This window comes from Serinus canaria, chromosome 1 (assembly GCF_022539315.1).
Source record: "Serinus canaria isolate serCan28SL12 chromosome 1, serCan2020, whole genome shotgun sequence".
In the NCBI taxonomy this organism is placed as follows: Eukaryota; Metazoa; Chordata; class Aves; order Passeriformes; family Fringillidae; genus Serinus; species Serinus canaria.
The window spans coordinates 43,030,713-43,047,282 of NC_066313.1; the positions used below are offsets into that span (position 1 = coordinate 43,030,713).

Here is a 16,570-nt window from a genome sequence, read left to right on the forward strand (position 1 = left end):
GATTCTTTCCCCTTAGAGTATCCAAAATCCAAACACAGTCAGCTTGCTTAGGCAAAACCTCCTTAGCTGCTTACTTCTGCATTTTGTGCAGAATTTATACAGCAAACCCCACTACATAAGACATGCAAAGCAAACAGTAGGCTCTTCTATGGGGCAGGATAGTTCAACCATAATTATCCCTTAGTCTCTGCTCAAAAGATCACAACATGCTTTAAAGCTGAAAAACAACTTCCTTTAGAAAGTTTAATCTTCTCAGACAGGAGAGTGAGATATATGATAGGTGACAACTGTTTGCTCTTCCTTTTTAGTTTTCATTAAATTGAGTATAGACATAGAATCTATATTCTCACATGTAAAGGAAAGGTTTTATTTCACTTTATTCCACTTTATTACACTTTATTTATTTCACTTTATTATTATTAATTCACTGAACTCTTTTGTTCACTTAGATCCACTTTGGTGGATCCTGTGCAAACACAAGAAGAATGTCTCCCAATAAAAAATGTATTGTCTTTTTGAGAGTCTGAACTTGTGAAGCCCATTCTATTTTAAAAAAATTCCCTAGAAACCATAGGAACTCTTTAAAAAAACATGTCTCACGCTACTTAGAAATGCAAAGGTTAATATATTTTATCATATTTTAATGGGACAAATAAATGGTGAAGAACGGCAAGAATTTGATTTTTTTTTTCCTCAGGAGACAATGTCTGAAATTACATAGATCTGGCTCAAAAAAGGTTAGAGATGGCTACATTAGTGATGCAAACACAGTGAACCCAGGCAGTTCTTTGTGACTTTGGTGTCAGTCTGCCACTGTCTATGGCACCAGGAACCTCAACTACAACTGTAGGCACTGTCATAAGTGCTCCCTTAAAAATAAGGTAAAAATATGGCAAAAGCCCACACATTGAATACTGTTCTCTAGGGACTAAACAAAGTCCTGACAGGCACTGTACGACTGCTAGTGACTCAAAGATATACATACTGCACAAAAAAGAAAAGGAGGTGACTACCCACATAGGGCAGTGTTTTGTTGCTATGTACCACCAATCTCTCTTTAAAAATTAAAACAAACCTTGCTCAATGAAGAAAAGCTGGTGCAATGCAACTGTCTTACTAATGCATCAACAGTAATTAATGATGCCTGTAATTCTGGCATAATACCACATATCTGCACCTGCTAAGATGTGTACTTCCTCAAATACCCTGTCTTCCTCAACTATGAAACTCTAAGTAAAACAGTCTTTCCTAGATCATCTTTTTCAGAAAGATCTCTTCAGTTTTGTGTGTTTGGATAAGCATCTGCTCACTCTATTGTCTGCTGAAAATAGACTCAAAGACAATTAGACTCGATACACATCGAGTTGCCAAAAGTGATCAAAATGTCAGAGCTATTAAGATCTTGCTATCTGACATCTGTTTCCTTGAGAGGCAATATGTATTGCCTTCATTCCTATTCCAGCTACAGTGTGGGGAAACACTGATGGTGTTAGTTAAAGCCCATTATTAGTGGAGCCCCAGTGAAAATGTTTGCTAAAGCTCAGCTGATTGTTCCTGTGCCAAATCCCTGGGAACAGCAGCAGCAGTACAGAGGTGTGTGGAATGCTCCTCATTTGGCTTTCAGCACAACTGAAAGACACTTACTGGAGCAGGTTAGAGAGTTTCCCACAGCACACTTCTTTTCATTGCTATCAGAATCTTCAGGGTGCCCTGACATAGCTGTGGATGAGGAGGGTACCCCTCTCATGCCTTCTCCAGAAGTTCACGTGAAGCTACCTCGCTCAATGTGGCAGCAAGAGGTACCCACACCATCAAAAAGGCCTTCAGAGACCAAGAGTAGCAACACTTGTATCTCCTACTCCAGCCAGAAATTCTTTAGAGACAGTGGATAGAAGGTGACAGCAGGGCGGCTTTGTCCCAAGGGAGGGAGAGTCCGTGACCAGGCAGTGTCTGCACTGCTGATGCTCTCAGCTCCCTTGGGAGTATCTCTCTGTTCTTCAAGTGACAAAATGGTGAATATGCATCTAAACAGAAAGCTTGCCAGACATATTTCTAGCAAAAAGTGCTCTTGGTCATAGGCAAGTGAGTTATCAGCTAGTATTACCATACCACTTAATGCACTTCCTCAGCTCATTACTGCTAAGCAATCTTAGTACTACTCATATTATACACCTGAGAGTCTGCTTTACAGGCTGCCAGTCATCAGAGACAGTGAGCAGTCTGGTTTACCATATGGACACATCAGGTAAAGCAGAGACAGCACTGCCTGAGCACAAGGAGGCACCAAAAAAATATGCTTGACTGCTTGTTTCTCTCCCATGAGAAAGGCACTCAGTACTGCAGGGCAGAAACTATCTTAATCTGCCAAGTCCCTGTAAGTGCTGCAGATAAAATAAAATTTTACAAAGCTTTCATACTTAACAGTTCTGGAAGACACACTTAGTCTTGCCTACATTGCTGATCTCCACAAGTAAAACTTCTCAGAAATCTGGCCCTGGCCTCTTCATGGGATGAGACAATGTTTAGACAGACTTGCCTTTAGTACATTGTACATTTTCAGTGCAGAACTGAGTTACACTTCTGCGTGCTGAACTGTGAACATTCCTAGAAGGGGCAAATCAGCGAATTTCAAATGCAGTGGACACCCCACACTATCCCCAGTAAGGACACACTTTCCCTGCACTAAAACCCTTCGTGCATTTATAGGTAACAGCCTCATGGCACAGCAGCTAGATAGTTAAATCAAGGTTAGTGAGTCAGCACCGGGGGGAAAGGTGGGAGTCACTGCCAGTGCCACACTGCATGGGATGAACAGTGACTCCTGTGTCAAGGCGGGAGCCAGGAGTGAAACTGGATTTGGTGGAAAGCAGAAGCAGACCTGCCACTGATGTCAAGGCAGTCAGCATTTCACCTTTGCACATGCTCAAGTGGGTCCTGGTCCCACGTGTCTTCTGGGCTGTGAACTTCCTCTGAAGCCACTGGGAGTTCTGCACGGAGACAGGTTTCAGCATCCAGTTTTCCAAGAGATGCAGTTCAGTGAGCACTTCACATGATGAAGGGAAGGGAGGGAGCTAACTCCTCTGTCACATTAGTATTTTAAAAGACCATCTACACAACCATGGAAATTTAATCTAGAAGAGACAATGCTGTGGTACAAAAAGTTTATTTAGTCACAATTTTGTAAACATATGAGGTAAATTAAGGTTTACATCAACTTGCTTCTTACAGAATTTAATATACAAGGCACTTCTCTGAAGACAGTACTGTTTGCTGGTTATATTGTTACTACAAGTTCCTGACTGCCCAGAAAACTTGCTATGTTTTTTGTCAGATTCTGTCATGTAAAAGACAAACATCTGGAAAGCAATAAGAAAGTTCTGAGTAAGCTTTAGAACCCTTTAACTGTGAGAAACAGTGGCAATGCAAATAGCAATGTACTCTCCACCTTAAAATATGCTCACACATCTTGCATAACTTCAAGAACTGAAAACTCTAGAATTAGATTGGCATCTTACAGCAAACTAAAAATGCAAATCTACAATTTCTTTAATACATCAGTGGTTTTAGTTTATGCAAATAATCCCATTGCCTTTAATGGTCTTACTTGCAAAGTTAAAATAACTTGCATGAAATTGTATTTGCAGGCTCAGAACCGTATCTTTGCCTAGAATGCAAAACACTTCATTTATTTTTTTGAAAAATCTTCTACAGTGTAACAGTGCAGTGTTTATTCACAAATACTTTGTTAGGAATTTTAAACCAGGCTGTAAATTTAGCTCATAAAGGACATATGTCACAGCTAATTTTTGTTATTGAAGTCCTAAACACACAGGAAGGCATATGAACAACAGTGAACCTTAGTTTATTTGGCAATAATTGAACTCATGATGAAAAATATTTTTTTCCATGGTGTGCTCCCTATATAATCCAATGCCCATATTTTAATTACACAGAGAAAGCTGATACTAGGCATCAGTGATCAGGTTAAATTTAATGGTACTGCCTTATATCTGAAGAGTTCCTGTGTTATAGTAAGACATTTCTCTCATGTTTAACACATTGGCAGAGTCATTCTTTTATTTCTTATACAAATGTAAACTTAGAAAGCAGTTTATTTCATCCAAATGTGCAATCTGAAATCAAAAACTGAATGTAAACTTCAGAAAATCAAAATTACAAGAGCACACTTTTCAGAAGAAGAATCAAAGTAAAACATTTGGAATTAAAAAAAAACCCCAGCCTGTTCAAATCCATGGAGTTAGTATCTGTATAAAACAAAAAGACCTGGGGGCTCAACACTCTGCTCCTGCAGACTGCTGTCACCCACATGAACTCAGTGGAATACAACAGTTTGGAGCAGCTGAGGAGATGGTCCCATGACTAACCAAAAAAGGACCTAAATAGTGATCTGATTTTTAAAGCTTGCTTTTATTATTTTACCGATCCTACACTTATGTATTCATACCATAAAATAATCTTAAGAGCTGCGTAATGTCAGACCTTTAATCAGCTCCAAGTGCCTTGCGGAACAACAACTCTACTGCAAAAAGAATAGTACATCATACACCTGGTAACTTGTTCAAAGAGTATCTTTTTTCAGTTTTCTTTTCCATGGTTTACCTCAGCACATTTCTTAACTTCAAGTAAGAGAGAGACCAAGTTTTCCCAAAATTATTCTACTCAAAGAGCAAAAATTAGTGGGTTTTTTTTCCAGTCTGCTTAATATCAGGCATGATTCTGTTTCGACTTCTACTTTTGTGATAACTTACCTACTGGTTTTATATCTTAGCTGTGCACTTGAGGTCATTCAGAATTGTGGTTTGAACAGCCACATGATGGGGCTAAATCGGGGTATCAACTGCTTCCAGTTCCCATGAAACTTTGTAATTAATTGATGGGAGAGAGTCAACGACTTAAAAATTAGATTATTTTTGCCAATAGACTCTATTCTGCAAGTCAGTGGGTGTTTTCACATATTTTCTAGAATTGCAGAATTCTGCACAGAATTCGACACTTGACTCACAGGATGTTGAATTCAGTGATCATTCATGAGTAAAGATTAAAGTCCTCAAAATTGGCCACACCAGTAAGATTTTTCTTTCAACAAATCTGAATCCAGATGTGATGCAAGCAACTACAGCAGTTGTAAGCACTAAGGAGGAGTTCTGCCAAAACAGTTACCTGGGCTGAAATGAAGAAACAGTTACTGGACTCCAAATGAAACTGCAGGCAACGAAGAGGCTTGACGCTGCATAGTAATGTGACGGAACTTAAGCTGATCTTAAAAGCGCAACCTGTGAGTTGTAGCTTTGCTTTCTCAGACCAGGACTGCCTGGATGCAGAGGCTGCTCTCTCAGACTTCTCTTAGGGGTTGCAATAGAGTTACTTTTCTCCCCCCGAGCTTCACCTAACAGGAAAAATCATCTTTTAGAGCTTTCCAGTAGTTACTCTGGCTGAAAATACCATACATTCCACAAAAGCATCTGAACTTTCTGCAGGTCTAACCACACACATTAACTTGAAAAGGTCAGCCTAGGCCTCAGTTGACCCTAAGTTAAATCTATCTCTCTTACTATTTTTTATATACAATATGGATGCAATCCTGCAGGACACACTCTGTGAGGGTAGTACTAAAGTAAGGGCTGCAAGATGCAGAGCCCCATCAAACATCATCAGTTTTGCTCTCAGGAAGTGATATAAAAAAGCACACATTCCAGGTGATGTGGTTTACATAAATACACTCCAGAAAGACTTTGACTTCACTCTTCAGAAGCATAGAACAAAGGAAAACATAGCCCATAAACTTCAATGTACTAAAACACAGAGATGCATATACTGCATTATTTCAGCAATGTAGTTAACTGGCATTTATCAAAACTTATAAAACTGCTACTATAGATGCTAGTAAATCTAAAAAATTTGAATCTTAACCTCTGCCTTTCATCTAGGCAACTTCATCAACTTTAGTCTATGTTTAGCATAACTGCATGGATTCAATAGAAAGCAGAACTCGGCTTTTAGTTTTCTTGCAGAAAGGGTTTTTATGGCTTATAACAGAAAATCCATGACAGCATGCCTGAAGCTGAATACTTCATAGTAAATATCTTTACTGTACTACTACACCTTGACTTTTAATGCAGTGGCTGCCCTTCAGATCCATGGCAGCAAAAGGACTTCTCCTCACCTGGTTCAACACAAGCAGGACAAGGAAGTCATGAGACAACATGCCCAAAGGTTGCAGAACAGTGCTTCTGATCGTAAGAAGCTCATTGTGACTACTCAGAAAGCAGCAAAAATGTTTAATCTAGAGTGGTGGGAATATACTTCGACTGTTGAATAAAATAAGCACGCTCAGGAAAACATTTAACAGCAGAAATAACTGGTTATGTTAACTTATGTTACTTACTACAGGTTGCCCCTGCTTTGCCTGAGAAAGGACTGCACTGCCAGGCCAAACACTTGGAAGATGCAAAGGGTTATCCCAGTGTGTTTGATTGCTCTTTTCCAGTTACAGTACGTTCGATTTATAGCAGCAACAGGACTGACTCCAAGCTTTAGCTCTTTTGGATTTTCCTTAGAACAGAGCTGGGCTTAATTCTGTATTCCTTTTGTACTGAAACTCTCCTGAGCCTATTCAGGCATGCAGATTTCTAACATCTTGTTAGGAGGGAATAAAGGACAGAGCCTGTTGAAAGGAAAGATGCACCTTAGGAAAAAAAACCTAGTACTTTCTTTCACCCATTTTTTAAAGGACACACGCATTTTTCAAAAGCAGGATTTCAAGGTCTTTTCTAAGGCCCAAAATCTAAATTTCTTCTGGCTCCCAAAACTTCATGGGAATGTTAGTCTTGCTTGAATAAGGCCTACAAGATCCATTCCCAAATCTTGCTCCTTGTTAAATTGAATGGAAATTCTGAAAGTGACTTCAGTTGGTTGAGGACAGACCCTTCAGCCACCACCAATATTGCCCAGATATTTTAGCCACCTATTCTGCAATACAATATTATCTAAGTCTGTTTTCACTGACATAAAGACACTACTATTGATGTTAAAGGATACACAACAAGAAATAATGTTGCTTTGGGAATTTCACCATTAGTAAGTTTTTTTCTTCTTACATTTTCTTGTAAGATCAAAGATCAAACTAAAATTATTAGGTACACAGTAAAGTAACTTTAAACCTACAGATTATTCTCAAAATGTTCAAATACTTAAAAATAAGCACTCAAGTTCACTTCTAAAAAGCATTTTTCCAACAAACTTATGCTGATATCTAATAGTCTAAAATGCAGAGCTGTACTTTATCCTAATTGTTTGTCCACAGGCAATGTATGGAGCCACAGTGTATTGAAATCATAATCCTTGCTTTCTGAAGAGAAATTGTTCTGTGTAATAATTTCCGAGGTGTGGTTTGAACTCCTGTCCTCCTGTAAGCAATTTTAGAAGCCAGCTAAAATTATAGTCAAACATGCTCAAACATATTTGCAGGCTTATAAACATGGTGTGATCATGGTTGGCAAACACTGGATAGAAGGTCAAACTGAACACTTCCTAAGAGGTCAAGAGTAAAAAAAAAAATTATGGAAAGAAGAACCTCAAAAATCTATTCCAGGGATTCCCTAAACTTTGCCTGGCCGAGGACCGCATCGGTGACTTGCCATGAACACAAAGGGTTCATAAGGCATGTTATATGGAAGAAACTGAGTTACCTTTAATATGGCAAGTTGGTCCGTAGACACAACAGGTGCCAAGAGGCAATATACCACCCCGATGTTTGCTACAGGGCTACGTCAGATTTAAGAGGAAGAAAGTAAGTCATTGCATCTGCTCATGTAGAGCTTCTGGGAAAGAGCTGAAGTGAAGGCAAGGGCAAGAGGGAGATGACAGCCAGGTGCACGGGCACCAGGGATATTAACATTTTTCTCAGATGAAAGCCTCAGGGCCCACGACCAGCTACCATCGCCACCCGTAATCTGTGCAGGCCTCCCCTACGGCTGCCCTTGAGGGACGTGCTGTGAACATGACGGAAAGCGGGACTGGTCCCCCGGCCCACGGGCTGCACTTCGGTCACCCCTGACCTATTAGAAAATGTTGATAATTTTCCCCACTACAACTCACAGAGTGCAAAAACAGCAAGCGTCTAAGTTTGAAGCCCAGGCCTCCTCACCCACGCCAGGCCTGGCCTCCCCAGGCAGCTCCCCTGCCCTCTCCGCCTTCCAGGCCCTGCTCCCCCGAGCAGGGCGCCCGCCTTACACGGCCAGGTCGTCTGACCGGGCTCTGCAGCTGCTCGACTTACTGGCCCTGCTCAGGCGCCGCGTGTCTACCAGCAGCGGCGGCTCGTGCATCTCCACCGTGGTGCAGGCAGCCGAGACGGGCCGTGCCCCCGACAGCTCCACCTCGCCCTCCACATCCCACTTGCTGCCGCTCGCCCCGCTCAGGCTGGTGCTGCTGCCGCTGTTGGCCACGGCGACGGGCAGCACAGCCGGGGGTGGGAGAAGCTGCTCCAGTGGCTCTTCCTGCTCAGGAAGGGGATGCCGGACGCTGCTGGGGGTAGAGGAGCCGGCTGAGCTGGAGGAAACCTTCCCCTGCTGCTCAGCTGCCATGTTGACCCAGTTCTGCTCGGATGTCAGGGCACGGCTGCTGCTGTTGAAGTAGTTGATGACGGCTGGCGTGGGCGTGGGGATGGGGGTCGGGATGGTGACGGGAGTGGAGATGGGCGTGGGAGTCACAGCACGGTGCCTCTCCTCGGGAACTTGTGGAACAGCGGGGTAGCTTGCCATGGACGTCGTGTTGGAGGGGGGCCGCGGTCTTGGAGCAGCTGTAGCATAGTACGATGCCATGGTCACTGGGGCCAGCAGCGGTGTGACAGCACGGGTGTCAGGCAGAACAGGGGCCGGCGTGGCAGCCGTGACCACCACCGGTGCTGCCGGCGGCGGCAGGGAAACAGGTTTGGACTCCCCTGTTACCATAACCGGGGTCATTGTTGCGACAGGCATCTCTAGGATGTACTGACTCGTCATGCCCTGCTTAAGCTTCTTCCACCCCAAGTGATATATCTCAAGCATGTTCAGCAGCAGGGAGACTGAGGCCACCACCAACATGAAGATGATGAATATTGTCTTCTCAGTGGGCCTCGAGATGAAGCAGTCCACAGTGTGTGGACAAGGCGAGCGGCTGCACTGGTAGACCGGCTTTAGCTCGAAGCCATACAGGAAGTACTGGCCCACAATGAAGCCCACCTCAAACAGAGTCTTGAATATGATATTGAAGACATAGGTACGGAGCAAGGCACCGCCCATACGGATTCTACCACGTTCGTCACGGATTGGGAGCTTCTCCTTCCCCCTTTTGACAATAGGTTGATCTTTGACGTTATTGCTGCCTCCTCCACCACCGCTGCCAGATGCTGCTGCTGCTGCTACGGGGTAGTTGCCATCCTTGCTGCTCCCCTTCTTTTTCAGCTCCTCTTTCTCTTTCCTTTTCTCCTCCATGCGTACAATGTGCAGGACGTGGCCCAGGTAGATGAGGGTTGGAGTGGAGACGAAAATGATCTGCAGCACCCAGAAGCGGATGTGAGAAATGGGGAAGGCTTTGTCATAGCAAACATTTTCGCAACCAGGCTGCTGAGTGTTGCATGTAAAGTCCGACTGCTCGTCTCCCCAGACCTCCTCAGCAGCAGCCCCCAGCACCAGGATCCTGAAGATAAACAGTACCGTCAGCCAAACCTTGCCAATAACCGTGGAGTGCTCCTGCGCATTCTCTAACAGTCTCCCCAGAAAGCTCCAGTCACCCATTGTTTCAGATTGCTAACCTACAACAAGAACATCAGAGCAATTAGAGCAACGTTAAAACATCTTGTAGTCGCACAACGCTGGGGCAGAACAGATTGACCCTTGACAAATGATATTTCTTGTCTTGCTTTTGCAGAATACTGCACACATACATTAAGAACTAGATAACCCTGGGACCACGCAACCACAGGCTTTGGTAAGCAAAGAAGGGAGATGTTAAATGCTCTCACAGAGCACATACAGGCTTAAGTGCCTATACACAACTGGCTAGAAGGATTCCTAAGTTAAAATTTCTACAAGATTTAAATATTTAAAATAACATTACCTCTGTTTCCTTTCTCTGAGATGTCTCTATCTGCTCCTGCTTTCATTTAGAAAAGAACAGGTAGAAACCAGATCAAATAAACAGAATAATGCTACTATGAATGCAACTGCACTGGTATCCAGAGTGTGACACAAGGTTTGCCTGACTCTAATAATTTTATTGTTATCAGAACTTATTTACTGCAGCAATCAGGAAGTTAGTAATGGGTCTCTGCTATTTTCAAACTGTACAAACACAGAAAAATAATTACTCAAAACCTATCGAATTTACAGTTGAATTTTGGAATTTGTACAACTCAACAAGCATGTTCTCAAAGCCTAATCACATTTGAATTTGTCTATTTATAAAAAAACCCAGACATTTTAATAACTTGAAATATTGGGAAGAATGAGAAATTCTGCAAGGAACGGTGAAAAGATTTCTGTACCATTTCCCCTATTGTCCTGGCAGTTTGTGTTACTGAACCATACCTACTGCAACATCAATAAAACAAAACAAAACAAAAAAAACCAAAAAACAAAACAAACAAACAAAAAAAACCAAAACAACAAACTCAAGGTCACTTCAGCAACTATGATACAGAGATTTTCTTGGAAAAAAACAGAATTACATCCTATGACCTTATTTCTGTGACAAAAAACTGGCATATATTCTCAGCAGTTTCCACCAATTCATGCATGATGGGCCTCCTAAGTCCAATTCTAGGCAGAGACACAATTGCTGATTTGGAAAGGCCTAAAGTGCGAGATTTTTTTTAATATCAGATTCCTTACAAACTTCCTCCAATTGAGAAATGAGAGAAACCTCCTGGTATCACTTCTCTTATCCTTGGCCTGTTCCTAACTGGATTATATGTAAGAATGTTGGAATATATATAAGTACAATTCCTTCCCCTAATAAACTCACTTCTATATGTCAACCTTCAACTAAAAACAAAATAAAAAAATCTGCTTTCAGCTAACTTCAATACCTTCAGAAATACTTGTATCATAATTGTCCCTCAGATTTAACAATTTGCATAGAGTAAAAAACACTATCAGAAAAGTAATTATCTTCTTGTTTAAAAATCTTAGAATATTTTTAATATATAACTTAATTACATCTTACTATGCTTATACTTCTTATCCAAACACCTGGGTGTCTTACAATTCCTGAGAAAAAAAAGTTGTTCATGGCTACAGCTAGGAATTTACCACTGAGGAAGTGTATTATTCTCAACATTATATGAATGTAATTTCCAGCAATTATGTCACTGGTTTTCCAAAGTAAGGATTTCCAAAGTCTATCATGAACTTCTTTCAGGCTTTTAGTTAGGCAATGAAAGAAATTAAATTTATTTCAGGTACATTTTATAACTTGATTTTACTGTGAGGCAACAAAATACATGTAACTGCAGAGCAGTATGCTTTCACACAAAAAACAACAAGACACCCATTAGTATTTTGCAGTTCTAAAACTCCTGGTATACTAACTCATTTCTCATCACACTAAATCAATTTTTAAAAAACTCCCCCTAAAAATACATCTTTGATATTCTTCAAAAATGCATTCCCTTTAATAGAAGTGAATCCTTTTTCCAATATAACATGATAAACCAGAAACTATACTAACAACAAAACACTGATTTTGTGTACGTTCCCTGTCCTGAAACATTTTTTAAAAATACATTCAGATTCTTTTTGAAGGGTGTATTTTTTCAACAGTAGCCCAAAGCTGAATAAATTTTGTTATAGTATTTTCAAAGTCTTAATTGAATATGTTTATATTACTTTAAAATTTATCCATCCATCTTAATGCTATAAGGTTTAAAATATTTTTGATTTAATCTTGACAAATAATAATTTTTACTGCAACAATGAATTAATTTTATGCCTTTTTCTACTCAAAATTATTGGAAGATACACCCAGTTTAGTTCCAGCTTTGAACAGAACTAAACTGTTGTTCAGGCATGTTCTCATTATGAGTGGGAAAATGTAGGAAAAGCAAAATAAATAATGTCATATTTGATGGATTGAAGAAGGTTAGCATAAACCCAAGTTCAATATTTGCTTTCTCTGCTATACTTCACATTATTCTGTGCCTCTCAGTTCAATACTCCCTGCCTCACTCTTGATTTTCCATCCAGATAAAACAATATAGGCAGCTCAGGTAATGAGCAGGCAATGATGTCTACAATGAAAACAGGATGTTTTGTGCTTTTCTGAGGATTTATTTAGTGATTAACAGAAGAGCATTAACAATTTTTAGAAGTTAAAATGACAAATAATAAATCCATCTAACTTAATTATTCTCCAATCACTAACACTACTCAAGATTTTTTACACTTTTTACTACAGGTCAGCAATGCCCAAGCTGAGTTAATTCAGGACACCAAAGACATGACACAATGCACTTCTCAGAGGATACACATAAAAAAGCTATTTTAGTGCTTACATTAGCTAAAATATTTATTTCAGTGTATTAGAGTGCAAATTCATCCTGCACACCAAGAGAAAGTGTTTAAGCCACGAGCAGATGCTTCACAGCATCTCAGCGGCACAGAGGTGAAAAATCTCAGTGTACATCCTACTATGAATTGCAGCAACTGCTGCCTTCACCACAAATGTGTCTTGGCCATAGTACACAAATACCGGAAGGACATTTTTTCCAAAGGCAATGCAAAGTTACATATCTCCACTGGCTGGAGAGTTCCCAGAAATCCAGGTCCTGTGTCTTTTTTCACTGTAAATACATTCTTCCGTACTCAATTCTTAAGGCCAATGTAACTCATCCAAAAATCACACCAACAACTGCAAAGGGGTGGCTTCATACAAAGCATTATTAAATCACATTAAATGAAAACAGAAAGTTCATAAAGCTCAGAGAATATTTGATTTTTCCCTAGTGAGTTCAAGAATACCTATGTCTAAATTTAAACGGCCACAACTCAGTATTTTAGCTGAGAATATCCCAAGCTTGCTTTTGTAGTATTACATAAAATTCAACTGTATAGTATTACTTTCAGTGCTACAGAGACAGGCAACTCTTAAGACCTAATCTTCAATATGGATTGTGAAAGGAGACATTTTTTCTTTTTGTGCTTGGAAAAAAATGCAGATTACGAAATGAAACATCTTTATCTGCATTTCATTATGTCCATGAATACCCACAAGGGAATGACAAGAATCTGTCTCAGAAAACAATCTAATTCAACAGTATGAAAAGCAAGGACTTCATGAACCTTCATATCATTTAATAAGAACTGGTAGTCTTGTATTATTTGGTGTATTTCGTTGTATTGTATTTCTTAAATTAGAAAATCATTCCTTTGAGACCACACTGAAAAATGGACACTCATAAAAATTGGCACAGCACTTAAGAATCAATGTTGTGTTATTAATTACTAGTTTAGTACAAGCACAAACACACTTTGCACATAACAAAGAGAACAAGCAAGCGAGAATAAATTTTAGAAGCTGCAATGTCATATCCATCCCTCTGCAGGAGAAGAATAATTATAATCTGACACTGACAAACTTTCCAGTTATTTGTTTCTGATGATGTCACATAAGGGGTTCAGCACTATGTGCACTAGGTGTGCAAAATTTTGTTATTTATAAATTTACTCAAACATGCCCATGTTCATGTATTTGTATATACATATGAACACAAATAAGTACACAGCTATACTACATACATTACCAGTATATGACACTTGATGTATTTATGATTTCATTATACTGGTATATCCAAAAGATGTCCCATAACAAATATTTAGAAACTTAACAGATATCCTTGTCAGAATACAATTTCTAAAATTCAGCCCACATTTCCTTTGATTTCTTGTGACAGTCTAAAAACTCGGGATTTAGATTTTTTCTTCAAAATTCAAAATCTATTTTATAAAGCAGTATGAGTAAAAATAAAAAGCTGTTAAAACAACTTGCAATATTTACTTTGTTTTTACACCAAACAATCAGGAATCTCCACCACTACCAGTTTCTTAACTTTGCTAACTTAAATGATACAAAAGCAGTCATCCGGCAAAAAGTCTGCAGTGTGACCATATAATTCCAGACAAACTGGCAAATGTGCAGGCACAGAATGAGCTACTCTAATTTCCAGCTAAACTTAATGGCATTTGGCCATGTACATGTATATGAAACACAATGGTGAGTGTTTCATAAATCCCAGTAGAGGTTTCACAGTTCATTTTATAAACTTGTTTAAACGAGGATTTGAAAAATACCTCCCTTCATGCTCCCAGTGTCATACTTTCAGACACATCTATCACCCCTCTCATTGTATTTTAAACATTAAAAATTAATTCCTTAACTGATCTTGTTTTTACCTTGAACTTACTTTACTGCTATGGAGCCTCCTCCTAAATTCCCAGGCAAAACTTCTTTAGACTTCTTCTTGACTCCACTTGACCTCTGAGTGAAAGTTTGGCCTGAGCGAAGGAAAAGCGCGAGGAGCGCAGGGCTGAGCCCAGAGGAGAGCTACAGCCCACCTGTTAAACTCCCCTCTTTTCTGCTGGAACCCCTGCCCTGGTTCATTACCTGCAGGAGAGAAACAGGAACAAAAAGCAACCCCTTTTCTCCCCCAGAATACTCCAATGCCATCTTAGAGCTCTAGGTGGGAAGAAAAAGACAGTGACTTACCAGTAAAGCTGAAAGGTGTGAAGGGTGTGCAGCTACCGGGGGACTGCAGAACAGCCGTGGAGCATGAGGGCAACAGTCCTACATCCCGAGCGAGTGAAGCATGAATGAGACAGAGCTGTCAGGTGCCCACATGCCATCAGCCACACAGATCTAAAAACTGCGCCGTGAGGAGTGTCCCGCCCCCCGCCCCAGATATACAAAGGAAAGATGAGCCTTTCTGGCATCCGAAGACTCAAGACCCTTTTTTACTTCAGAGAAGCAGGCACTCCAACTCTGACAGGACTTCAGGCAAGTTAAAGTAACTGCAAGGGAGACCCTGTTCAAACTCCTCAAAGTACACTTTTGTACTATGGAAACAAATTTTTTTCTGGTTTAATTCTAAAATCTTCCAGCAGGATTCTCTCATTTACCTTTAAATAAAAGAGGTAAATACCTCTATAATATAAATATCTCTGACTACTCAGTTCAATTTATTTTTCGTATCTATGTCAGTATTTTAAAGACCTAACACACTAAGGATTTATAATAACATGCCAGGCTTATATGATTTCTTCAATGAGTCAGCAATGAACCCAAAAATTTTTTGCCTACAGGAAAAAAAACCCCACAAATGAAACAACTTCTTTGCTTATAAAACTGGCAAATTTTTACTTCATCAAGCTTCATACCTTCCCAAGAATATTTATTCATCTCAATACTTTGCATCACTTGTGAGTCCTATGTGAACAAGTGAGTAACTGGCATGTTTTGGTAACTCTCGGACCAAAGATGTGAACAGAGTGAGGTAACAATCTGGTCAATACGGGGAGGCCACCCAGCCGTTTTCCCCACTATCAGTAGAAAGTGTTCTTTCTACTGAAAGTAGATCAGTGTCAGTGGAACCACGGAACCATCGCGGGTTACGCTCATGAACTCCGTAATTCTGTGCAGCACTACTTACAACGTTGAAAGACATTCTGGCTCTGCTTTATGTTTAGGACTTTACTCCAAGTGCAAAACTGGCTTGAAATGCACATGAGTGTTCACATGCTAAGGACAACTTTTAAGGAAGATATTACACGTGCCTACACAACCATCCGGGATATTAACACTTGTTACTTTGTCCTCCACTGCATCTTCTGAGGTCCTTGGTGAGGTTTGGACACCTCTCCCTGCCACACCAGGCTCAGTTACCGTCCCATCTGCGAGCGCCGCTGCCTGCAGACGGTTCCCTCGGTGCGACAGGAACAGCGGGACACTCACGCCAGGGTCCCTCAGGAAGGTACTCAGAGGAGTAGAGGCCACGACTGGCCCCTGCCACGACTCCTCCTCAGTAGGACGAGCAGGCTGGGCCCCGCCCTGCCCTTCCCTGGCGCCCATCCCACGGCCGGGGGACACGGCGAGCGGGCAGAGGCCCCGGGCAGACTCCCGCCCCTGGCGTGCCCGCGGCCGCGTCCCCTGTGCCGTCCCTGCCCGGCGGCGAGCGGCGCAGCCCAGGCCCGCTCTACTTACGCTTGGCGGGAGGAAGGCTTTTTAAAGCAGCAAGGGCGCGACTCCTTCGGAAGAGTCCGGGCGGAGATGGCGCATATGGGGAAGAGGCACCCCCAAACTCGGCTGGGCTATGGCAGAAGCGGCGGGGCGGGGCGGGCGGCGCCGGCCGCCCCTGCCCAGCGCCGTGCCCAGCACTCTGCCGGCTGCTGCCCGCCCAGCACCGTGCTCTGCGCCTTGCCCGGCGCCTTGCCGGCTGGTGCCCGCGCTCCGCACCCGGCGCCGGCACCTCTGGCAGCCGCCCCGCAGCCACCGGGCACCCGGCCCTCCCTCTGCCCTCCCC

At 41.6% G+C, this 16,570-nt stretch overlaps 1 protein-coding gene across 4 annotated transcripts; it reads right to left on the bottom strand.

Moving 5' to 3' along the window:
- Nucleotides 1–3,179: 3,179 nt before the first annotated feature.
- On the bottom strand, nucleotides 3,180–16,365 carry GJA3 (gap junction protein alpha 3). Of its 4 annotated transcripts, none has more exons than XM_050978946.1 (5): nucleotides 16,252–16,365; nucleotides 14,761–14,838; nucleotides 14,459–14,658; nucleotides 8,297–9,696; nucleotides 3,180–5,407 (listed from the first exon to the last, which is right to left on the bottom strand). In XM_050978946.1, the coding sequence occupies exons 4-5, from the start codon at nucleotides 9,489–9,491 to the stop codon at nucleotides 5,271–5,273; spliced, it is 1,332 nt and encodes a 443-aa protein (XP_050834903.1). In that variant the 5' UTR covers nucleotides 9,492–9,696; nucleotides 14,459–14,658; nucleotides 14,761–14,838; nucleotides 16,252–16,365; the 3' UTR covers nucleotides 3,180–5,270. The 4 variants fall into 4 exon arrangements, with proteins under 4 accessions (XP_050834903.1, XP_030090957.1, XP_030090955.1 ...); XM_030235097.2 differs by having other exon boundaries at nucleotides 8,297–9,811; XM_030235095.2 differs by having other exon boundaries at nucleotides 8,297–9,811; nucleotides 14,448–14,658.
- Nucleotides 16,366–16,570: the final 205 nt, after the last annotated feature.

Excerpts from the sequence above, each read along its gene's own strand:
- GJA3 (XM_030235097.2), bottom strand. The coding sequence starts at position 9,794 with ATGGGTGACTGGAGCTTTCTGGGGAGACTGTTAGAGAATGCGCAGGAG. Across the intron at positions 5,408-8,296 it reads GCGGCGCCTGAGCAGGGCCA|GTGAAGCTCGGGGGGAGAAA; the intron begins GTAAGTCGAGCA and ends TTTTCCTGTTAG.